Raw genomic sequence first — 25,037 nt, forward strand, 5'->3', positions numbered from 1 at the left:
CAGGAGCTTCCTCTGGGTCTCCCGCGCAGGTGCAGGGGCCCAAGGACTTGGGCCATCTTCTATTGCTTCCCCAGGCCACAGCAGAGAGCTGGATCAGAAGAGGAGCAGCCGGGACTTGAACCCGCGCGCATATGGGATGCCGGCGCTGCAGGCTGGGGCTTTAACCCGCTGTGCCACAGAGCCAGCCCATTGCGCTGCACATTTTGTGCCCGGCCCTGCCATGACCACAGCCCCTAACTCAGGGCCCAGCCTGCTGTGCTGCTTCTGTGTCCTGTCTCTTCTTGGCTGCCCTGGGCACACAGTGGATCCCAAACACCAGGCCTCGGGCATGGCTGTTCATTCTCTGCCTCAAAGCTAACTTTTTGGGGGACATCATTGTGGCGTTGAGTAAGAGACCCTCGTGATGCATCCACTAGAAGAAGGCTTTACTGTAGTGCAGCAGGCTAAGCCGCCACCTGTGACACAGCATCCCACATGGGCACCAGTTCAAGTCCCGGCTGCTCCACTTCCAGTCCACCTCCCTGCTGTGGCCTGGGAAAGCAGGAGGATGGCCGCTGCACCCACACGGGAGACCCAGAAGCAGCTCCTGGCTCCTGGCTTCGGCCTGGCCCAGCCCTGGCCATTGCGGCCATCTGGGGAGTGAGCCATCGGATGGAAGACCTCTCTCTCTCTCTCTCTCTCTCTCTCTCTCTCTCTCTCTCCCCTTTTAAGCTCTGCCTTTAAATAAATAAATAAATCTTAAAAAAATAATAGCTAGCTCTGCATGTGAGAATCATGTCTGACTTTTAATGGGTTAATACACGCCAGGGCAGGAAAGGCTGAGTTCCATGCGGCTCTCGAAACAACGGGGAACAGGAACACCAGTCAGTCGACAAACACCTACCAGTGTGTCTTGCTGCTGAGACAGAAATCCGAGCTCCGGTGAGACAGGCATTTTGCAAACTGCGATTGTTTCCCGGGAGTATGTTAAATGCTAGCTGTCATCACTGTGACGTGAGCTGTGGTGACATTACGAGGCGCTGTATGACACAGCAACACCAACGGCACATGGGGGCCCCTCCGCAGACCAACATCGACTCCGGGACGGCGCGGAAGGGGAGCCGGCTGGCTGGCTCCGCGCAGCTCTCAGGCCAGGCGACAGCAGCCACGGCTAACACACAGCCGTGTTTGCAGATGATAGATGGCACCTGTGAGCAGACCCCAGACGACACAACTGTTTGGAGAGCGGCACTAACGCTGTTCGAGACTAAAAACATTCCAGACGTCTCCAGCACTGATGCGACCATGGGCTCCGCACTGATTTAGTAAAACAGCAAGGAAGGTTGAAAGGAGAAAGAAAAGGGCAGGGACGAAGTGGGGGGAAGCCGTCACCCTCAGATCCACGTTCAGCGGCCGTTTTTCCACGGGATAAACACAACCCTAAGACCATAACCGTGAAGGACGTGCAGGGGCATAAATTCTGCAGCTGCCGTCACAGGGCAACGCTGCTCCTAGTTTCAAAAACATTTCTATGGGAGACCTTCAGCTAATTTTATCCTCTGTCGTAAACACTTTCTGGAAGCTACCAGGAGGAACGCGTGTGAGCATTAAACAGTGAGTAATGCTCTTCCTCTCTGGAGCTTCGGGGCCCACCTCAGGGCGGCCCGTGCCGGGGAGTGTTTCCCGCAGTGCCAGGCTCCTGGTGGTCAGGCTCATCGTGCACCTCCTCGGTGTGTGGTGGCCAGGCTCCAGACATGCGTTGTCCCTGTCAGTCATCGTGACTGACAGCAGTACCCTCCTCAGAGGGGCGGGGGCCCTGAGGCCCTGGCTGCTGACAGCACGTCAGAGTTCCCCCCTGCACTAACAAGTGGTCCTAATGCTCCTGTTACAAACAAAACAGGTGTGGGTGGCTAAGATGCCAGGTCCCTTCAGCAATGGCCGTGGCCCTGACCACAGGTGGAGAGAGGGCAGCTGCCCCGCTGCACAGAGCAAGGCTTGGGGCCAAGGATCCGGGCATCAGACCCCGGCCCCCAGCGGTGCAACCTCAGCCATTCTCCTCCCGAAAACAGGTGCTTGAGTGCTGGCCCTGGGGGTGGCCTCGTCTCTGTAACAGGGAAGCGAACAGCAGCCAAGCACGCGGCCCCGGGGCCTCTGATGCATTGCCTGGTTTTCTGTTGTTTTTTTTTTTTTTTTTTTTTTTTAATGAAGCTGAAAATTATAGAATCTGTACTTAACACCCAACGGTATCTGGGTGCCTACTCCATAAGAAGTTACAATCATCATCAGGTTTAAAATTTAACAATAAACCAAGGAGTAGGCCTGGGGTAGGAAGCTGTTGGGCAGCCCACTGCCTGGGATGTGGCATTCCACGTAGGAGTACCAGGGTCAGTCCCGGCTCGCCCACTGCCAGCGGCTCCCTGCGAGGCAGCAGCTGATGGGCCAGGTCCTTGGGCCCACCACCCACACGGGAGACCGGGTGGAGTTCCAGGGTCCTGGCCTCAGCCCGGCCCAGCCATGGCCATTGTGGGTACCTGGGGAATGCACCAGCAGATCGGGGTCGGTCTCTCTCCACCTTTCAAATAAAATGAAACTTTAAAAAGTATTTTCAAGAGAAGCGTTACCCCAGAAGCGCGGCCAAGGGTTCCGGTCCTGACCTCTGACCTTGCAGTCTCAGCACGAGGCCTTGGTGGAGCCTCCCTGTCCTGAGGGGAACCGCGCTGGCCCTGCGTCTGCCCAGGCCCCCTCCACCGGGTGCTGCCGTTTCTGCCGTGTGCGACAGGCGAGCCTAACTCAGAGGCTCAGAGCTGCCGCTGGCCAAGCCGCACGGGCTCAGCTTCTCACTGTCCAGGGCACACACTTGGGCGGGGCCCCAGCTTCCAGGATGGCTGCTCACAGATCACCAGGACGCACGTCCTGGCCAGGGGACACCGGACGCTGACCAGGAGCCTGCCCGCCCTCCCGGAAGCCCGGAGGAGCGGCAGGTGTCCCGGGCCAGCCCCTGCGCCGAGCTCGCCCTCGCTCTGCTCTTGTGTGGGGTGGTCTCCACCCTCATGCCCAGAGCTGACTCAGAAAAGCAGGGACTTAGCGCAGCCCGCAGCTCGGCTGTGAGAGAGCAGTTAGCCACCCCTGCCTGCCAAGGGCGGGGCCCTCCAGACGGCGCACCTGCTGCAAAGGGGCCCTCTGGCCGCTGAGTCCTCCCCAGCCACCGCGCCTGCACAACGTCTTCTCACACACGCCGCGTGGGCGCCTTGGACACGTGGGAAACACGCGGGGCGGGCACGCGACTGCGCTGAGGGAACTCACCCCTGGGCGCCCCTGGCCTCGTCCCGCCCACCCCACCCGCCAGGCACGCAGCGTGGGTCCACTGGGTGTGCGTCCGCTCTCTGCTGGCTCGGGAGCCAGCGGCGGTGCTGGGCACCCCAGACAGCTGACCTCAAGGACCCCTGTGAGAGGCCGACACAGAGCGCCCCGCGGTGACGGAGAGGTGCCAAGCAGGGAGGGGGGTGGGGGCTGGCCTGAAACCCGCCCCCGCAAAGCCTTTCTGCTGGAATCTCAGACCCCAAGGAAGAGGCCTCCGTCTCTGGCAGAGGCCGAGCGCGCCCCCCAGATTCCCGGAAGGACGAGGCGCTGCGTCCTGGAAGCAGTGCCGTCCGCACGTCGTCCCCGGAAGCCTTCAGTCCCAGAGATCTGAAGTGTCCACCAACTAAACCAGGCAAAGAAGTGGCGACTCAGCTGTCAATCAGATAACCAGAGAGCAGCTAGCCGGGGTCCCTACAACAATGACGGGTGGTGCTGTAACTGATTAATGCACAGTAGAAGGTGTGCAACGGACGAACGCTGGGCTTGTCCAGCAGAGTCCTTACAGACGCCCTGCTCCCCGGGGCCAGCCGGGAAGACTCGGCGTGGGAAGCAGGTCCCGGGGAGGTGCACACTGCCTCCCCGTCGTGCCGGCCGCTGCCCTTCCACTGTAAGTGTGGATATTTTAAAAACCAAGCACAAATGCAAAATAAACTTCCTTGATATTTCACTGTATTTCCACATCAGGCAAGATATGTTCTTTGGGAGAACGGAGCTCAAAAAATAGATTTTTTTTTTTTGCATGTGAGCCATAGCTTGGCAGGCCTAGACCCTGAGGATTGCTCAAAGCTCAGTGCTGGGGAGGGTGGATCTGGCGGGCTGGGTGAAACCCACGCAGACCCCCAGGCAGCAGAGGGCCTGCCGGACTCTTTCCCGTGAAAATCCCATCTTTCTGTCTCTTCCCACCCAGCGAAACCGATGTGTGGGCGAGCGGTGTAAGCGTAATTACTGCCAGGCTTGGGTAAACATTGGCTCTGAGACACTGCTCGGTCCACAGAGTGATAACCGAATTAAGTAGGATCACTGTGTCTTACTGCGTTCAGCCCACAGCGCTCCCCAGCTGGGCTGAGCCTTCGGACTCTTGTTCCACAGCAAAACGTGCTGGCAGCGCTCCCGTGAGCCAGGCCCATGCTTCCTCCTTGCTGAGCTGTGGGACAGAACCGGCGGAGCCACACCGCCAGTGCACAGGGAGAAGCAGGAAAACAGGAACTGCACCCCGCATCCCGCCCCCAGCGTCCGGGTCCACCTGCCCAAGGGCCTTATTAGGAGATAGATCATCCACACTGCTCTGCTTCCCGACAGTCCCCGGATGGGTCCCCAGGGCCCGAGCACAGCGCAGTCCCACGGTCCGCCCACGTCTGGGCATCCAGCGTGGGAAACAAGCGGTCCTCTGACAGACTCCTCCCTGGAGCCTCCCAGACCCCCGGCCCGGGCATCTGCCTCGTGAGGGCTCTGCCACGCCTGGCAGCAGCTAGCCCAGCACCAGTGCTAGGTGGGGCACGGGGACCGGCACCTGCCGGGAGCTCAATATAACTGAAACACCTGCCTCACGCCAGGCCTCTGGGGATGGAGGACCCATAGAGACAGAGAGGCACGGGGGGGGGGGGGGGCAGCGCTGGGGGCAGAGCAGCCAGCTCTGGGGGCGGAGTCCTGAGCGCAGCCAAAGGGAGGCCGCAGGGCAGTGGCCAGGAAGCAGCCCACTGACTCATCACCGAGGGGGACATTAGGAGCCTGGGCTCTGAATCCAGGTGGTACTGGACTCAGGTCCAATCTGCTGACTCCTTGCTCTTTGGGCACGTGTAAGTCTCAGTCCCTCCGGGTGGGGCACGGACGGAAAGCCAGGGGCTCTCGGCAGGAATGGTGCAGAGCTTGGGTAGGTCCTGGCGTCACAGGCCTGCGGAGGGAGGGCAGGGCAGAGCGGGGTCCATGCCCCCACAGGCTGGACCAAAACCGATGACACGCCAGCACTCAGGCCTAAACCAGCCCCCTGAGGGAAGGCTCCTGGCGAAGGGAACAGTGCCAGCCTCCCCGGGCAGCCTGGTGCCCAAGCCCAGCTGGCCAAGTCGCTCTGTTGGTGAAACACCGGTCCCAGCACTGCTGGGGGGAAAGGCATTTGTCACCACTGAGGGGCCACCTGGGGAAGCCCGTAGTGAGCTCCTCCCTAGGGGCCCAGGGCGAGGGTCTCAGGGCTGCTGTGATGATGAAGCACCGGGGTGAGCACCCTCCCCGGGGAGGCGCGACAGGGCTTCCAGCTCCGTCTTTCCTGGGTCACGGTCCAGGACACTTGCAGGGGGACCGGCCATTGCCATTCCTGTGACGCAGGCAGCGGGGCTGGGGACGGCTCTCGGCGGGGCGGGGCTCCCTGGGAGGGAGGGGGCTGTCCTAATCTGCACAGCAACAAGAGAGCAGTGCTGGGAGCCAGAGTGTGCGCGCCACAGCCCGGAGCACATTCCCAGCCTCTGTGATCTAATCAGACCCGAAAGCTTCAAAGCTCACTGTGGCAAACAAGATCTGGTGGGGCTGCCTTCCAACTAAAAATAGCTTAAAAAGGGAAGAATCGAGGTTTAGTCAGAGGAAATCTTCCGCATCTCATAATTTCAAAAAACAAGAGCCATCAATTACAGCCCGCCGCTGAAGCCAGGCTTCAGCCTGTGTCAGCAAGCCACACTCTGCTTGTCAGCGCCGCAGTGTCCCCAGAGGAGCAGGATTCTCCTCTTGACTAAGTGCTCTGACATCACTGCAAATGCAAGAGGCGCCGAGGCCCAGTGCCGAAGGGCTCGGCCGCACGTGCACCTGCTCCCGTGCACCTGTTGCTGTGTGGGGGTCTCGCCACTCCAGGCCTCCTGGGGGTGCTGAGCCTCGGGGACAAGGCCGCTGGGTGAGGGGTGACACACACAGTCACACGGTGAGGCTGTGGTGTTGGAGGGGCTGGGCGGAGCCTGCTGCACAGTGGGACTACAGTTAGCCTCAGCTGCCTGACTCTGGGGAACATTTCAGAGGGATGCTTATTTAGAAAAATAAAGACCCTTTCTCCGTGCAAATAACTCCAACAACTACAGCTAAAAAATAAATATATTGAAGTGTCTCTAGGCCAAACAGTGAGGAGTAATACAGAAGCTGAGTATAAAAAGGCAACCTTTAAGACCATTCTTTCAGACGATAGATCCTACAGCGCACTGTGGAACACATGACCATAAACCTAGAAGAAACACTGGGCCTGGTGGCTTCGCCAGTGAGAAAAGCAGCCTGGGAAGTTTCACTTCTGCCATCTTTGCAGCCTCACACCCACATCCCAACAGAACCAAGTGGCCCAGAGTGTAACCCAGAGGAAAGCTGTGCAATTTTGAGTGGGATGAGTCTATAAAAGACAAATTAATCCTGTTCCTATATTTAAAATACATGTGATCAGACTCCTAACCCCCAAAGGAGACAGACTTAAGAACCCAAAATTCACATCCCAGCATCCAGTTCTACGCTTTCTTATCCTATTTCTGTGCAAAACACAGCTTTGCCATTCGGTTTTTGGCAAGTTTTCTGTTGCCTTTCGTTTGGTCGTATCCTAGTCTCCGCCTCAGCTCACGACTAGCCAGAGAGGGCATGGCCCTGCTAAGGCCCACTCCCACCCAGCCAGGCTCTGAGGTTGGAGGACCTCAGAGACCTGCCCAGAGAGGCTCAGCATGGAGACCCTGCCCGCAGCTTCCTCGTCAGGGCGGCCCTGGCTCCCCCACAGCCCAGGCAGGGCGGTGAGGCCCCTGGGCTGCTCTGCACCTGCGGGAGAAGCGGCGACGGTTCCAGAGCCACACAGTGGCGGTGAGGGGCGAAGCGCTCCCTGCTTGCAGCTTGGGCTCTGAAGGGGTGAGGTCCGCCCTACAGGCCTGAGTCCCTAAAAGGCCTGTGCTTCCCCCGCTGCTGCCCAGGGCGTGGCATTCGGGGCTGCCACCACATGTCCACTACTATCATTGACACTGCACGGAAAACCCCCATAGCCAAAGCCAGTGGCTGTGCTGTGGCCGTCAGCTGCTGCTCTGTGGTATCGGTCACACTGTCTGAGACGCCATCTTCCAAGCCCCGGGACTGCACACCCTCGATTCTCCATTGCATGTGTGTCATCCTGGCTCCGGCCCTGGGTTCCTTGTCCACGCCCACCCCTGTCAGTCACCGTTCCTATGGACCTCTGGCCGGCACCGAGGCCTGTGCTGAGTGCAATCTGCTTGAGAACCCAGTGCTGGGCCCTGGACAGCCCACAAGCGTCCCCGGAAAGTGGGATGGAGCAGCACGTGAGGGTCAGAGCTCCTTCAGGCTGGGCTGTCAGAATCCCACACTGGGTTCCACCAGGGCAGGGAACCACTGGGAGCCCGGGTGGAGCTAACAGCACAGTCCCAACACGGGCAGGGCCTCACACACCGTCTGGTCCGGGGAGACCTGGTCAGAGGGGACCGGGGAGACCGCACGGCAGGGATGGAGACAGCATGGCCTCCCCAGCTCGCTCGCGCTCTCACTTGCTGTACAAGTGTCCTGCAAACCTGGCCGGAGCACACGGTGTCCCCACGGCGAAACTGACGAGTTTCTCCCTCAAAGTCCGCTCTCCCTGCTCCACACAGAGCTGAGCAGAGGTGTCTGGTGTGAATGGCTACAAGAAACAGCACGAGCTCATCCCAGGAAACAGCTTAGATTGGTGTTCCAGCAGCCAGGCAAAACAGGACACGGGCACAGGACACGCACAGCACAGCAGGGCCCAGCTACGCTTCACAGAACCACACGCATACATCTGCGCGGACAGGGGCACCAACGCCTGCACACTCGGGACACGTGGGGTGACGCGACTTCCAGCGATTCGCAGAGAAGCCAAACAAAACCGGTCCAGGCCCCAGCCCCACGCTGCCGGCCCAGGTCAGCTGCCTCTTTCTGAAGACACAGCAGCACCCAGCTCCCCTCTCCCAGACAACCCCCTCGGGGCCTGGCAGGTCGGCAGCGGCTGGATGTAAAGGGACAGCTCGGTCAGTCACGTCAGCTCTGGGCCAGCTCTCACACGGCCGGCGTCGCTGAGAACTTGGGTTGGGGAAACAGCCGGTCTTCCTGCGCCCAGAGGAGCCAAGGGGCTGAGCCGCCCTTGCTCCTGACCGCTGCCGGGGCCACCTGCTCGTGCTCCAGGAAACAGACCCACAGCACCACCGCGCCCCCGCCCAGTGCTACAGCCCCGACCCAGCCTCAGGTGGAGGCCACAAAGGGTGTGTCTGAGAACACCGAGTTCACGGAGCCCGAGTCGGACTTCCCCCGCGAGGACTTCAGGATGCCCTCGGCCAGGGCGGCCTCGCCAGGGAAGAGCCGGACCCTGCCGTTCTGCCGGGCCGCGGCGTCCCTCAGAGGCTCCAGGAACACCACTCTTTTCCCAGCACCCGCCCTCGGCTCGTCCGCCGCGCCCTCAGCCGCGGGGCCTGGACTCGGCACAGAGAGGGGGCCGCCACCGCTGCTCTGGCTTGGCACGCTCCTCTGTCTCCGGGCCTTGCACCTGCAGGGACACGGCGTCAGATACAGGTACAGGAGCACCAACACGATGCTGGCCACGCAGGCCGCCAGGGTGGTGAACGCCGTGTTGAAGGCCTCGTGCGCGTGGGCCCTGCTCACCGCAGAGAAGTTGCTCACGGTGATGGTGACGTCCAGGGTCTCGTTCAGCCGGTGCTGCCTGTTCATGGCGATGCAGGAGTACACGCCGGCGTCCTCGGGCCGAGGGCTCTCTATCACCAGGCTGCCGTTGGGGAACACGTGGAAGTTGTCCGCGTCCCTATCCGGCTCCAGCAGCCTGTTGTCTGGGCCCAGCCACAGGAAGTCGGTGTTTGCCGAGCCAGCTTTGCTGTCACAGTGCACCACCAGCCTCTCCCCGACCTGGGCCTCACGGACGAAGCCCAGCGCGTGGAAGGAGCCGTTGACGACGCTGTCCGAGCAGTTCAGGAAGCTCTCTCGCAGGAGGGGCACCTGCTGGCCGCTTCCGGCTGCAGCCGCAGGGCGGCAGGTGTAGTGGTCCCTGAACTCCACCACCGCGCTGAAGCGCCGGCGGTACCAGAAGGCCAGCAGCGAGTGCAGCGCGCAGTCGCAGACGAAGGGGTTTCCGTGCAGGTGGATGCCCCGCAGCTGCCGGCCCGGCACCAGGTGCATGTGGTGCACCGGCACGGCGGGGATCCGGTTGTAGGACACGTCCAGGAACGTGAGCGCCGCCAGCCTGAACCTGCCCAGGTAGAGACCCACTGGGAACTGCGTGAGCCAGTTGCCGCTCAGGTACAGCCTCTGCAGGCGCGAGAGGCCCCCGAAGGCCGCCGGGTCCAGCCGCGAGATGCGGTTGTCGTAGAGCAGCAGTACCTCCAGCGCCCGCAGCTCCTGGAACGCGGCGTCGCGCACCGCCTGCAGCCGGTTGCACGACAGATCCAGGCTCCGGACGTTGGGAGTCGCGGCGAAGCTGCCCGCGGCGACGCTGGCGACGTCGTTGTGGCGCACGACCAGGGTGCTGAGCTTCAGCAGGGGCGACGGCATCCAGTCGGAGTCCAGGAGCCCGATGCGGTTGTAACTCAGGTCCAGTCTCCGGACGAGCCTGAAGAGGTTGGCAGGCACCCTGGACAGGTTCCTGTCGGTGCAGCTGACGACGTCGGTGGCGCAGGTGCAGGCGGCGGGGCACAGCCCGCACGCGCCGGGGCGCACGGCGGCCGTCACTGCCAGCAAGCACAGCAGACCCCGGCAGCGCGGGCGCGCGGACATGGTGGCCCCGCGGCTCCTCCGGGCGCTCGGGCGGCTCGGCCTCCACGGCGGACCTGGTGAACAAGCGACACTGCGCGGGGAGAGGCAGCCAACTGTTGCGGCGACCCCCGAGCGCCACACCCCACAATCCGACCAGGAACTTTCGCCCCGGGAGCCCCAGGGGCCTTCACGCCACCCGGGCCGTGCGTCCCCAGGCCACTCCCGCCCAGCCGCTCCAGGCCGCCTCCCGGCAGCTCTTGCTCCGTGCGGCGGCCTCCAGCAAACGCAGAGACACGAATGCGGCCGTAAACAGCCGCGCGGGAGCCACTCACGGAGGCGCAAGGCGGGGGCTGGGGGGATCCCGACGAGCCCCGGCTCCTCTGCGCGGCCCTCTCGGGCTCCCAGCGCCGCGGCTTCCCGCGGCGGCTCCGGCAGCACGTCCCTCTCTGCGACGCTCTGGTCCTGGCCGCTGCGCCCAGGTACAGCCAGGCCCAGGTAACGCCGGGTCCAGGCGCGCGCGAATCCGCTCCGGGAGCCGGGTCCAGCCACCGCCTGGCGCAGGGGCTCGGGAGTCCGCCCCGGAGCCGGTCCAGGAGTGCGGGTCGCACGGGTCCCGCTCGGCGCGCTCCGAAGCTGCAGGGCCGGACCCGCGCGTGGGGTCCTAGAGGCCGGTCCCGCCCCTGCGCGTCCTCCCTCCCTCCCGCTGGACGAGCTCCGAGACCGCGGGCCGAGCGGGCGGGGCGCGGGGCGCGGCCAATCGGACAGCGCCCCCCGCCTCCCGGGACCGGAGCAGCCGCGGCGGGCCCAGCCCTCCTGCCCCTCGGAGGACTCGCCCACCCCATCTCCAGCCCCAAACAGGTGGTGGGGAATCGGGAAAGTTAGGGGCACTTCCGGCCTCGGAGGGAGGGGCCACAGCACCCCCCCCCCCCGCGTTGAGGGCGTCATATTCCGGAGGGGCGGCAGGAGAGGGCGGCAAAGATCCCGCGCCCCGATCCTGGGGCGCAGCCTGGCCAGACCTCGGGCACCGAGCGAGAGCCAGAGCGAGGCCCTGGCCGGATCAGGCTGCACAGGGTTCAGGGCAGGCTCCGCGGGCTGGCAAGCTCAGGGTTGCAAATCCACTTTTGATAAATCCCGGGAAGAATTCTAATGACGGGATTTGGCTGAGCCTGACGACCATTTGGCCACTGTATCCGGATTAAAAGAAATTACCGCTGGACAAAAGCTGCCCAGAACTGGACCGCAAACAGAAAAGCAGAGCAACCGGGACAGGCCACTGGGGGCATAACCTGCGAGGTGACCTGAGACAGAACCAGGGACCAAGATGAACCCCCCCAGCCCGCACACACCCCAAGAGGGCGGGAAGAGCATCCCAATCTGCACACATGCATGGAGGAGGGATGGGAGCCCCGACAGGCACAACCCCACACCCTAGGGAGGATGAGCCAGGTACCCTGACAGGAGGGCACCCCAACCCACACATACCCCATCAAGGAGGAGACTGGCACCCCAACCTGCCCACGCCCCACTGAGGACAGGACAGGCACCCCAACCTGCCTATGCCCCACCGAGGACAGGACAGGCACCCCAACCTGCCCACACCCCACCGAGGACGGGACAGGCACCCCAAACCACAAACATCCCAGCAGCCTTGGACTTGGGGCTGATCCAGGCCTGCCCGTGGACCCAAGGGTTCAGGGTGGGCCCCGGGCTTTGGAGTCAGAGTCCGAGGGTTAACCCTGAGAAACAGAACCCAGATCACTCAAAAGAACGCTCTTTAAGTGACTAATAAAGACAACAACCATCTAGAACAAATGAGAAACGGAAACCCAGGATGCTGTGGTGGCTGTGGGCTCCTGGCAGAACCGCTCTTGGGAGACCCCGCAGCGGAGGCTGGGAGACCCCGCAGCGGAGGCTGGGAGATGCCACAGCGGAGGCTGGGAGACCCCGCAGCGGAGGCTGGGAGATCCAGGGGTCACTCCGGATTCCACAGGTGACCCGGTGGGGGGGGGGCTCTGAAAGCGGCGGGTTTGCAGTCTGGAGAAAAGGCGTTGCCTCAGCCTTACCAAGAGTAAGGCAAGGCCTTATTTGTGGAAGAGGAGGCTTAAAAAAATTTACCTGGAAGGCTCAGTGACGGGAAAAACCAGAGACAGCAAGAGCGAGCCATCTTCCATCCGCTGGTTCACTCCTCGAACGAGGGGCACTGCTGGTCCTGCCACAGCCAGGAGCCAGGAATTCCAGGCGGGCTTCCCACGTGGGTGCAGGCACCCAGGCACCTGGGCCGTCCTCTGCTGCTTTCCCAGGCGCATCAGCAGGGAGCGGGATGGGAAGTGGAGCAGCCGGGACTCAGGCCAGTGCTCTGATCTAGGATGCCAGCGTTGAGGCGGCGGCTGAACCTGCTGTGTCACAATACCGGCCCTGAAGAGGAGCCTTCTTCCCACTGGGATGTGATTCCCACAAGGGCAGCAAGTCTTCTGTCCGGCTCACCCTCGGCTGGAATGGAGGGGAGCTCTTTGAGCAGGTGGCACTGGCCCCACCACTTCAAACACCTCCACTGAGAGGCACAGGGGGAAGCAGGATCCCTTGAACTTGGAGTCCTGGGCCCAGAGGACCTGAAGCCACTGCACACCTTCACATCCTTCCTGACCACACTCTACCCTCCAGCCCAGGTGACCACCGGGCTGTTCTGTGCCGGCACCAAGTTCTGGGTGAATGCATTACTTCCCGTGTGGCTCCAGCCCTTACAACACTGTATGGTCCTGTAACAGCTGGGGCAAGCTGCTCCAAGTGGTCTGAAAATAGAATGGGATGCAATCACTCTGGGTTCCAGCTGAAGGATTTAGATTTGCACAGAAGGGCCACCGTCCTGGCAGGATGGTGCCCGCCTGGAACGCTTGCCAGGACAGATGGGTGAGCTGCCTCCCTAGGCGTTTAGCGGCACAGATTTCCCCCAGCCTTTCCACGCAGCTTCATCGGCTGGCACTCTGGACAGTCAGTAGTGACTCCTCGGGCTGCGGGACCATGAACTGGGTGCTGAGGCAGGTGTGCACGGGCGTGACACCTGCCCAGGTTCACTGCAGTGGGCGACATCCTCCATTGTGCTTTCTAGGAAGCTGAGACCAGGAGACAAGGACTGGCCACAGCACTGGGATGCAGCGGGTTCAGTTTACCAAGGAATGCCGCCTCAGAGGCACTCTGTCTCCTGCGGGGCTGTACTGTCTCCACGGAATTTCTTCAGCCTGCCCTCGGGCGGGCACTGGTGTCCTGCACTCAGACGGCAGAGTCATTGTGTTTCTTGACCCAGGGCTCACGGGGTGATGCTTGCAGAATGTTTCCTGGGGCCCCTGGCTCTGCGGGCGACTCCTGCAAGGGTGCTGTGGGCCCACTGGTCTTCAATGGCTGGAACGACGCACCCCAGGAAGTGACGGCACCTGCACAAGCCTGGCCGTTCCTGTTGGCTTTGCCAAACTGCCCAAGACTTGATATGGAGCCATCCTGCCTCACACTCTTGTCACTAGCCACCAGGCCCCGTCTCTCCCTATCCTGCCTCCTCTGGCCACCAGTCCACATCTGTCTCTGGGTTTGCCTCCTCTGGCATTTCATAGAAATGGCCTCACACACTGTGTGTCTGGCTTCTTTCCCTCACCATAATGTTTTCAAATTTGGACTAAGACATTCAGCCAAGGGCTGCATCACCTGCTGGAGTCATCACACTGAAAACCCAAGTGCCATTTAGCCAGATTTAAATTGTGACTAGTAAACCTGCGTGTGTGTGTGTGTGTGTGTTTGGGGCAGAGGAGCGTGTGTGGCACAGTGGTTACGCCACAGCTTAGGACGCCCACATCCTGTACTGCAGTGCCTGGGTTCAAGTCCCAGTTCTGCTTCAGAGTCCCGCTTCCTGCCACAGCACACCCTTGGCGGTGGCAGGTGATGGCTCGAGTAGCTGGCTCCCAGCCATCCATGAGGGAGACCTGGGCCAATCCCAGCTGTGTCAGGAGTTTGGGGAGTGAACCAGCAGAGGGAAAATCTTCCTCTGTCTCTGTCTCCAAGTAAACAATAAAAATGGAGCCCCAGTGTGAGCCCAGAAACCTACCACTGTTGCCAGCAGTCCCGAGCCAAGCTCCTTCGCCTTCTCCGTAACTGCTGGCTGAGCACCCGGCGGTGCAGGGCTCCTTGCAGCTTCAGCAACAGCCGACCTCAGGACAAGGGTTCCCGGGCGCACAGGGTGCTGGGGGAGCTGCTCAGCACTCGGAGCGGATCTGGAGCCCGCTTCTTCCTCTGCCCTGGGCAGACCCGAGCCCCTGCCTCCCGGGAGCAGCTGCTGAGTGTGCGCTCTCCGGAGATGGGAGACGGCGCCAGTCCAGCAGGGAATCCGTCGTGCTTGGTGGCCCTGTCACTGCAGCACTGTTCTCGAGGTGTGTCAGGGACACGGAAATCACCCCACCTGGGGCCACCCTGCGCGCCTTAGGGAGCACGAGGCGAGGCGGCACTCCAGGAAGCACCACAGCACACTTCCAGTACTGGTGAGGGCTCTGCGGCGTGTGCAGAAGGTCGGGCAGGGTATGCGCCTGTGTCACAGCTGCGTGTTCCGCTAGCAAAGCTTACGCCAGGAAAAGGACAGCGGAACCTTAGATTTACTCAGCCTCGGTGTCCGCCGACTGCACAGCGGGACCCTGCTCAGGGATCTGACGCTCACGTGCAGTTTCTGAGCTGAGCCCTCTCTGGTGCGCCAGCAGGAAGGGCTCTGGTCCCCGACCCCTGGCCCACTGTCCGGCCCCTGGCACTGCAGCTGCTTACTTGGAAATATTTGTAACGTACCTCCTTGTAGTCTGAGAACCACAGCAATATGCAAACGCCACAGCCGCACAGCCTGGCTTCAAGAGCACACGGTAGGCACGGGTGTGTATCTTGCTCGCTGATCGTCCGTGTGGCCAGGCTTGGGGCTCAACATCTCTGGCTGGGATCAGCTCCTCCTCCCCAGGGCGCCCTTGGGCCAGCCCTAGGGGTCAACGCCACCCCTGCCCCACATCACCGTTGGTCTTTGCAATGAGTAACAGATGTAACAACCTGAAACCCTTTCCCTAACTGGGAAGATACCATCTGCTTGCTGTGGAAAAACCGCAAGATGCAGGAAGAGTAGGAAGGATGTCACCATCCACGGGTAAATGAGGCTCTCACCACAGGAAGGGGGCCGAGAAGTTCACAAAGGGGAGACGTCTGCTTTGTCCTGGTCACGTCCCAGAAACAAGCTGAATTCTTCTTAATGCTCAGCCTTAAAAATGAAATAGGCACGTGAAAATTTCCTTTGCAAAACCAAACGTCTCAAAATCATGCTCTGCTCTGGAGATGTTGACGCCCGGGACACCCACATCCTTGTCGGCGCACCAGTCCAAGTCCCATCTCCTCTGCTTCCCATCCAGCGTCCTCCCAACATGCACCGGGGAGGCAGCAGGTGCCTACTCAAGGACTTGGGAAACTCAGATTGGATTCCCAGCTCCTGGCTGTTGTGGGCATTTGGGGAATGAAGCAGGGGATGGAAGACCTACCTATCTATACCTCCCTCTCTCTCTGCCTCACAAATAAAATGAAAAGAACTTAAAAATTTAAGAACACCATGCATCTAGCATTGTGGCCACCTCTTGAGATTTTGTTCATAAATGGTAGCTGCTCTAATTTTCACTTTGCTCAGTGTGAGACTTGTAAGATCATCTAACTGAATTGTTAAATGCCACTATAACCTTCCAAACTGGGGTTAATTTTACCTCTCTGAAAAAAAATACAGATAATATCTAACAAACCCAGTTTAGAGAACTATATGAAGCATTCAGACTCCTGTTTTATGTCCTTTAAAAATTTGATTTCCTGCAGCAGTAATTAATTTATCATAGCTTTATAAAGGTGAATCTAATTATTCAAAGTAATATCTAATTTGAAGCAACCATTATTCTCCAACCAACATTAACACAAAATAAAATAGAGAAAAAAGTAGACTCTCTCCACAGTATGACCAGTGCTATCTCAGACACTCAGTCATTTTCAGCAAATGCAAGGTCATCTCTGGCAGGTACACGCTGGTGGTTTGTGCTTGAACTCTGATCTTTCTGGCTGTGATAGTGGAGTCATCCCATTAGCAGAAAGAATTCTCAGGGCGCCCTGACTCTTCACCTCGCCCCACAAGGGCTCTGGGAGACAGCCACAGCAGCCCTACTTTCCAGAGAGGCCCAGGGGGCTGTGAGCGGGTTTCAGTAACTTGCCCATGATAGTGGTAGAACAAGATCTCTCATCCACGTGCGTCCTGCCCTGGTCTTGGGCTTCCTCATCAGCTCTCGAGTTTTCTGTGTCAGAGGTCAAGGTCACCTGGGATCTATATTAAGTCTCAGCCACACACACTGCAGGGCTTCCGTGGGACACTCCCTGCGGAGAATCCACAGGAGTATTTGAGACAGATACAGGATAGGAGATGGCACAGAATCCAACTCTAAACTGGATTATACCAAGAGTCAAAATACTTGCAACCAAAACTATGTAGTTTAGGGATGCACAAATTCCAAACACATGCAGAATTTAGATCTTAGTCATTTTGGAGCCCCAGTATCAGATTCAACAAGGTGAATTACATTCAAATAAAAGTATAGTTGGGACGAAACCATTAAATGATCAGAGATGAATGCTGCCTCCTAGAACTAAGCGGTGAGGAAGTAAACTTGAGTCCTCTCCTATCCAGGGCAGTGAGAGTGGAGAATCATAGCAAGGAAGCCAGCGTCTCTCCTGGAACACACCAGGCTCTGAAATGCCCTCTGACTAAAGGCTACCTAGCAACATGTGAAAAACCAGCCATGCGCTACAATGGCTCACTGAGTAAAGAACCTAAGCTTCCATCTGTCAACTGGGTTGCCTCAGATAAGGGACTCACCTTCCAGAGTCTCGGGGTGCCCACCTGTAAGCAGGAGATGCAGTGGGTGCACTGAAGTGAAGCACGTGGAAGCAGAAAGCTGTGAGAGCACTGGCTGCTGTGCACAGGGCCCGGCGTGCCACTGCCTGGCTGTGGCCGTGGTCTGACGTGGCACACAACCTGAGCACTGCCTGTCTGTGGCCGTGGTCTGATGTGGCAGGTATCCTGAGCACTGCCTGTGGCTGTGGTCTGACGTGGCAGGTATCCGGAGCACTGCCTGTCTGTGGCCGTGGTCTGACGTGGCAGGCATCCTGAGCACTGCCTGTCTGTGGCCGTGGTCTGACGTGGCACGCATCCTGAGCACTGCCTGTCTGTGGCCGTGGTCTGACGTGGCAGGCATCCTGAGCACTGCCTGTCTGTGGCCGTGGTCTGACGTGGCAGGCATCCTGAGCACTGCCTGTCTGTGGCTGTGGTCTGACATGGCAGGCATCCTGAGCACTGCCTTCTGTGGCTGTGGTCTGACGTGGCAGACTGTGAGTGCTGCCTATTCCATGGATGTGGCCTAACAAGGCACAGACGTGTGACATGCATCTACTGCAGGTTGCAATACAGACAGAGCTGGAGAGGCACCCCATTGCAGTGCGTGCACTAGCACTGTGGCTCGCCAAGCCCTGGGCTCCAGAGCACAGCAGGGCCTGGGGTGGCCTCTCAGCCACCAATCTTCGTGCCAGGCCTCTCCCATTCCCTAGGGAGGCACAGGTGGCGGCTGCAGGGAGACCACGTGTACACTCTGGTCAGGAGTGATGAGTGCGTCGCTGCCCAAAGGCGCTCTGAGTGACAGGGGGAGCAAACTCAGCTCGGCCAGCAGCAGCTGTGATCCCTCTGCAGAGCAGCCCGGGCTGCCTGCTGCCTCCTGCCCTCCGAGGGGTGCTCGGCAGAGGCTGCTGGGGGTGCTGGCAGCCATTGTGGAGAGCTGTTGGGCAGAGGCGGCAGAGTGCAGACAAGCCCGCTGGGCAGCTGTCCACATTCATCTTGAGAATTTCCCATCTGCTCAATCAGATTTATTAAGACTCTCACGCTGCCCTGAATTCCCTTTGTCGGGAAGGCACCAAGTGCCCTGGCGCCTTGGCTGCAGCCCCGGAAGCACCCAGCGTGCCCGAGAGCAGCAGGGTATGTGGGCCGGCAGGGGCCACCCGGGTGACCTCAGCACAGCTCCTCTGGGCAGGGCCAAAACGGGATAACCTGGTGTCCAGAATTCACCTGACTCGCCTGATACACAGGAGAATGACTTTCAATAAAAACTGGTCTGAACAAGAATCAAAGGCCCAGACCCCGGTGTTGGCCCTGGCATTCTCTCTGCCTCCAAGAAAGCTTGGGGAGGCCGAATCCGTGCACACAAATGGGGTTGCTGAGTGTAGTTCCCTTGGTAAGTTCAGTGTTCAACAGCATCAAGCTGTTGGGCTCATGGAGATACATACAAGCACCCATGATGCCCTGCGGTCACCCTGGTCAGGGGCACCATCGTCCCTGGGCTGCTGATCAGGAAGTTCTACAACCTAAGAGAAATAGAATGGCGAAGTGCTTCTGCCCCATCAGAGAATCCCAGCCTCACCCTCTTCCTCGGCCAGTCCAGTAATGCATGCTAGGACGGGGTGGCCATCAAGACAGAAGGACGAGACAGACGGGGAGCCCAGAGCACCTGTCAGCAAGCAGAGGAGCTGCCTGGAGAGCAACACCAGTCCCCAGAGTCGGAGAAGCACGCACTTTGCAGAACCTCCAAAAATATGCAAGAGTACAAAAGTACGAAAAGAACTGAAAAAGTAAACCAAAGAAGTAGACGCAGATTTGGTTCTGGCCAGCCATTCTGATGACAACAAAGTCCCAGTAGGCCCCAGTCAGAATCGTGTTCCTGCCCAGGTAGGGGTGGATACAGCAAGGACAGTGCAGAGGTCCCAGGGCCCCTCCAGTCCCTGACCTCCCAGCAGTGACCGCTCCCCTACTTCTGACCACCTAGCTTAGTCCAGCCTGCTTTTATCTTTTTTGTCGGTGGAATGTAGACTGTTTCCTGTTGCTCCACTCTGTATTTGAGAGATACCTGTGTATTTCTGCAGACAACTGTAGATCTTTCTCACAGCAGTATGGTATCCACTGTGGGGCTACATCACAGCTTTCTTAGCCATGCTGTCGTGGGTGGGCTTTGGGCACTTACAAGCACTGTTGCCAGGAACATCCCACCACCCCCAACTCCCAGTGCACACCTGGGTCACAGGTGAGCCACGGGCTTGGCTTCGGTGCTCACAGCCACTGTCCCAGGCGGTGGCACCATGCTCCCCCCCACACACAGAGGATTCTGGGAGTCTTCCTCTCTGCTTCCTTGCCAACGATGATTATTTCCCATCTTCTCCATCACAGCTGTGTTGGCGGATGGATAATGGGATTTCATGGTGGTTGTAATTTGCATTTCCTGACAATTAATGGACTTGAGCAATTTTCCATGTTTGTTTAGACATTCTCTTTCATGAGTCTTTTGCTCATTTTATTGTAGACCTGTCTCTTACTGATTTTCAAGGTTTCTGTATATATTCTGGATTTGAACTTTAATGTGCCTCTGCGATAGATTCTATCACATTAACACACAGCACTGTTTCTTCCCACCAGCCACTGCCACGTCACCCACTCTGGAGGAAGGGAAGCTCTCAGTGTGAACACAGTCAGTCTATCACACTTTGCTCTTTCATGGTTCATGTTTCTAAGATTTTACTTATTTATTTGAAAGGCAGATGCACAGAGAGAGGGAGAGACAGGGAGAAAGGACTTCCATTCATTAGTTCCCTCCCCGGATGGTCACAATGGCTGGAACTGGGCTGCTCTGAAGCCAGGAGCCAGAAGCTTCTTCTGGGTCTCCCATGTAGGTGCAGGGGCCCGGACACTTGGGCATCTTCCACTGCTTTCTCAGGTGCATTAACAGGGAGCTGGATCAGAAGAGGAACAGCTGGTACATGAACCAGCACCCATATGGGATGCCAGAGCAGTAAGCAGAGGCTTAGCCTGCCATGCCACAGCGCTGGTCCCGTTCGTTTTTTGTTTGTTTGTTTGTTTGTTTTTGACAGGCAGAGTGGACAGTGAGAGAGAGAGACAGAGAGAAAGGTCAGAAAGCATTGTGGGGTCGGCGCCATGGCATGGCAGGTAAGGCCACTTCCTGAGAAAGAAAAAAAAAAGTCCACAGCTTGGCTCCTGGCTGACAGTGGGACGCCTAGGACTTTGAAGAGCAATGGCCGTTTCGGTCCTGAGCCTCCCAGGCACCACAAGGTAGATGTGTCCACTGATGGGACTCTGCTGTCTTCCTCAAAGTCGTGGTTTTCAGTTGTGCGCATTGCTAGATTTCTTCCCAGGTGCTTGAGCCTGTGGTCGCTACTGCAAATACGTTTTATTTTCTATTTGCTTGTTGCCAGTTTTATACAAATGTCACTGCTATTTGTGTGCTTGCATTTTATCTGTCAGGAAAGAGGAGACCGAGCAGGAAGCCACGGCCAGACCAGGTCTATCCAGGAGATTAAAGCATGGGAGGGACTCACTCACAGGTGAACGCACAGCAGGAAGGAGCCCCTTCCCTTCCAGACCAGGGATCTACACAGTACAAAGTGGCGGAACGGGCTCGGGGTCTGAGCTCCAGCTGGGCTGCCGAGACAGAGGGAGAACTTGGGCTGGATCTAAACGTCCTGCGAGATCACAGTGTGACTGGGAAGGGTTTGGGCTGTGGCTGAGGCTGGACTCTAAAGAGGGTGGTGTGTCTGAGTCGAGGCAGGGCAGAGAGACGGGGGCCTGCTTGTGGTTAGCAGGCGAGAAGTCAGCATGGGGCAAGGCTTTCTGTCCTGGCTCCATCAGTAGCCAGTATTCATCCTCTGTTCTCTTACTGGGTCTAACAGTTCATCCACAGGTTCTTCGGAAATGTTGTATGTGCACAACCTGATTGTCTGCGAATGACAGCTTCCTTCTTGCTGCCCAATCTCCATAACTCCTCGCGCTTTTTTCTTCTTGTCTGTGGAGGCCTCCCGTTTCAGTGCCATACAGAAGTGGTGACAGCGGCCACTCTCCACGTTCCGTCTTAGGGGAATTTTCCAGGTTATGACGTAAGAGAATGGCACTTGCTGTGGAGATTTGGGAAGTATCCCTTGTCAGGTTAAGGAATTATTCCTAGCTGCTGCCATGTTTCCATCACGAACGACCGACTGCATCAGATGACCTTTTGCCTGAGGGTACCACGTGACCCTGTTCCTGTCCATTAACCATGGTGAAGGAGGTCACTTCGCAACTCAGGTCCAGTCTGGGTTACTGTGGTGAAAGATGTATTAGTCTATGATTCGAACTGCCAGTGAATTTCTGTCTCCCTGGGTTGTTTGGATTCTAATGTTTTGTCAAGAATTTTCCAGGGGCAGGTGCTGTGGCTTAAGTTAAGCCTTTGCCTGCAGTGCCACCATCTCATATGGGTGCCAGTTTGTGTCCCAGCTGCTACTCTCCCAATCCAGCTCTGTTTATGGCCAGGAAATCAGTGGAAGATAGCCCAAGTGCCCACATGGGAGACCCAGAACTCCTGGCTCCTGGCTCTGGACAGCTCCAGCCATTGTGGTCATTTGGGGAGTGAACCAGCAGATGGAAGATAACTCTCTCTCTTTCTAAATCTTCCTCTCAAATAAATCTTTATTAAAATTATTTTTCATGTTTATGAGAATGATGGACTTTTGCAATGTTTTTGCTGCTTTAATTCTTTTGAAAGTCTGAGAAAGTCTCCTTCTGTTTCTTTCTCCTGAAAAATGACAGAATGCAGAAGGCACGTGTTAATTTTTCCTCAAGTGTTCACCTGACTGTACCTCGGCACACCCCTCAGTGGGCATACACCTTGCCTCAACTCTCCGCGAGAACTGCTCTGTCCAGCACTACCTCCCATCACGGCCAGACCTGGATTTGGGAACAGCCTGTTTCCAGAGTGGTCTGCACCAACACCGAGCGTAAGGTAAGCACAACTTGATGATGTGACCATCTGGGCTGCCTGCAAGCAAACTCATGGCCAAGGCCTGTCATCTCCACAGCTGACCTTGCTCCACCTCTCGAAGCACAGGATCAACTGCTCATCTCCTCACTGGGTGTGTGCGCATTTTAGCAGCAGCCATGAGCGTGCACAGCTGTGGGTGCAGTCGGGCAGACCCCCTGTTGGGGCGTAGGCCGTGTTCTCACATGTCCTCCTCCAAACAGACGTGGGCTGGGCTCAGTGGGGCTGGGGACCGATTCAGCTGCAAAGTCTAGCCTGTGATTGGAGAGAAATCAATGTTCAAAAAATCTGACTTTTCGTTTCTGGCTTGGTTAATAATTATTTACTTGGGAGATATGTTTGCTCTCTAATGAATACTTTAATTAGCATCTGTTCTAAATACACTGGAAATAAACTTGGGGAACAGCTGTCAGGTGCATTAACTTTGCTGGCTAAACGCATATTTGAGATGGAACTGGATTAAGCAATTAGCAGATACATATATGTAGGTGCGTGTAAGGTAACTGTGACAGCAAGGCCAGGCAACAACACTGGGCTTTCCATTAAGGACTAAGCTTCGAATTCAAATGCCTGCCTAGTGGCACGTGTCTGTTTTCAAGGAGCGTTAGTGGTCACCCCTAGCGATGCCCTCAGTAACTGGATGTGACAGGCAGGGCCAGGGGCAGAGAATCCCAGGGCCGAGGGCACATGTGCGGCGCACGGCTTTTCCTGCAGCCAGACCTGACCCCATCGGCGCCGACTGTAAAAGTTGCAGAAACGGCACCGCCACCCTCAGCACACACAGCTCACTCCCTCCTGGCAGGCCCACCCTGCTCCTCTCTTACCACACAGCTACTTATCACACACTCACGGCAGCGCAGGAGCGGCCACCGCAGCACACAGGGGCCTCTCTGCACTGCACGCCCGGGACGCAGGTGGGGCGGATACGCTGCGCGTCTGCTTCTTTGCTTAGTTCTTGTTCCCAGGCACTGGACTGGACTGAGCGTAAGGTAAGCACAACTTGACTTGATGATGTGACCCCTCTGGGCTGCTTGCGAGGCCTGTCATCTCCACAGCTGACCTTGCTCCATCTCTAGACCCACAGGATCCACTGCTCGTCAGAGCTTTCGGAGCCAGGAGTCATCAGCATTCATCCAGCTAAGTGCATCACTACTCTGCTGTTAGGAAGTCTGGAACGCCAGCTTCCAAGTCTTCCCGGAGCTTCTCTGTGAGATCTGAACTCAGCGGGACGCCGGCAAGCAGACTCCAGTGAGCAGGGCTCAGACACACGTGGTAGGGCCTTTCTGTGCCTGTGAACGGGCAGACGGACCCCAGGCCCAGCTCGGCCTCCTGGAGCACTCCATCCATGGCGATGCTGGTGCCACCATCGCCACGCCATTGGCTTCCTGTGCCCTTCATAGAGGCCGACAACCGGGAGCCAACCCCTGTCCCTGCTCCACACGCTCTTCTGTCCACTCTGGCTCTCCCACTGAGGCTTCCCCGTACCACGGAGGGAGGGGCAGCAGGTATGCCATCTCCTCAGCTCCCACCCCTGGGAAGTCCTGCTGGTCAGTGTCCCTGTGCTGCAAAGGACCAGCTGAACTGGCCTGACCACATCCCAGGCCCCTGCTGCGCGATTAGCCCGCGGGTGGACTGGTGGACAGCAGCAGGCAACGCTCTCACGGTTCTGGGCCAAGGTTTAGAAACCAGAGGCTGAGGATGGCAGCGGCGGGCTGAGATGCAACCAGAGCCGCTGCAGAGAAAACGGCCACGGGTCAGGAAGCCTGAGACCGAGCGGGGCAGCTCAGCACACTCGACAGAAAGCCACGGCGTGCGCCGGGTAGAGGAAGAGGCGAGCCAGAGAGCAGGCCTGGCGGCTGCCGCTGCCCACCTGCCCGTTCTCGTGAACTGCCGGAGCCCAGCTGGACTCTGTCCTGCTGTGGGTGCCTGCAAAATTGCCACCTTTATCTGTGCAGTCAATGCCTCCTTTTAATTTCAGTTAATTCAGGTGAGATTTGGTTCCTAGCAACCAGCCGTCCCGGCTAACGGCCCCTCCCAGCGCTCCCTCCTGCAGTGCCCTCTGTCCTCCCTGGCGGGAGAGCAGGGTCTCCCAGGCGGGCAGACACGGTGTCCCGGCCTCTGGGGAACGCCCCAAGCCCACGCAGGGCTGTGCTTTTACATCCACTGCGATCTTCAAGAGGAGCCGCATGGCACCCTGCCCTGGGCCGGCAGTGGGGCGCCTGCTCTGCCTCAGCGGCCCCGTCCCGCCTCACCGCCGCGTCCTCTACGTGCCTCAGCGGCCCCGTCCCGCCTCACCTCCACTTCCCGTACGTGCCTCAGCGGCCCCGTCCCGCCTCACCTCCACTTCCTGTACGTGCCTCAATGGCCCCGTCCCGCCTCACCTCCACGTCCTGTACGTGCCTCAGCGGCCCCGTCCCGCCTCACCTCCACTTCCTGTACGTGCCTCAATGGCCCCGTCCCGCCTCACCTCCACGTCCCGTACGCGCCTCAGCGGCCCGGCCCGCCTCACCTCCACGTCCCGTACGCGCCTCAGCGGCCCCGTCCCGCCTCACCTCCACGTCCCGTACGCGCCTCAGCGGCCCGTCCCGCCTCACCTCCACTTCCGGTACGCGCCTCAGCGGCCCCGTCCCGCCTCACCTCCACGTCCCGTACGCGCCTCAGCGGCCCGTCCCGCCTCACCTCCACTTCCTGTACGTGCCTCAGCGGCCCCGTCCCGCCTCACCACCACTTCCCGTACGCGCCTCAGCGGCCCCGTCCCGCCTCACCACCACGTCCTGTACGCGCCTCAGCGGCCCGTCCCGCCTCACCTCCACTTCCCGTACGCGCCTCAGCGGCCCGTCCCGCCTCACCACAGCTTCCTGTACGCGCCTCAGCGGCCCGTCCCGCCTCACCACCACGTCCCGTACGCGCCTCAGCGGCCCCGTCCCGCCTCACCTCCACGTCCCGCCTCACCACCGCGTCCCGTACGCGCCTCAGCGGCCCCGTCCCGCCTCACCACCGCGTCCCCTACGCGCCTCAGCGGCCCCGTCCCGCCTCACC

General features: G+C 59.0%; 1 protein-coding gene across 1 annotated transcript; it reads right to left on the minus strand.

Moving 5' to 3' along the window:
* Positions 1-766: 766 nt before the first annotated feature.
* Positions 767-24,238, minus strand: AMIGO2 (adhesion molecule with Ig like domain 2). Its single transcript, XM_070049729.1, has one exon. The coding sequence runs from the start codon at positions 11,005-11,007 to the stop codon at positions 8,545-8,547; it is 2,463 nt and encodes an 820-aa protein (XP_069905830.1). The 5' UTR covers positions 11,008-24,238; the 3' UTR covers positions 767-8,544.
* Positions 24,239-25,037: the final 799 nt, after the last annotated feature.

The sequence above is a fragment of the Oryctolagus cuniculus genome, chromosome 9 (assembly GCF_964237555.1).
Source record: "Oryctolagus cuniculus chromosome 9, mOryCun1.1, whole genome shotgun sequence".
In the NCBI taxonomy this organism is placed as follows: Eukaryota; Metazoa; Chordata; class Mammalia; order Lagomorpha; family Leporidae; genus Oryctolagus; species Oryctolagus cuniculus.

What these genes read in the sequence shown, in the direction of transcription:
- AMIGO2 (XM_070049729.1), bottom strand. Translation starts at nt 11,007, where the DNA reads ATGACGCCCTCAACGCGGGGGGGGGGGGTGCTGTGGCCCCTCCCTCCG.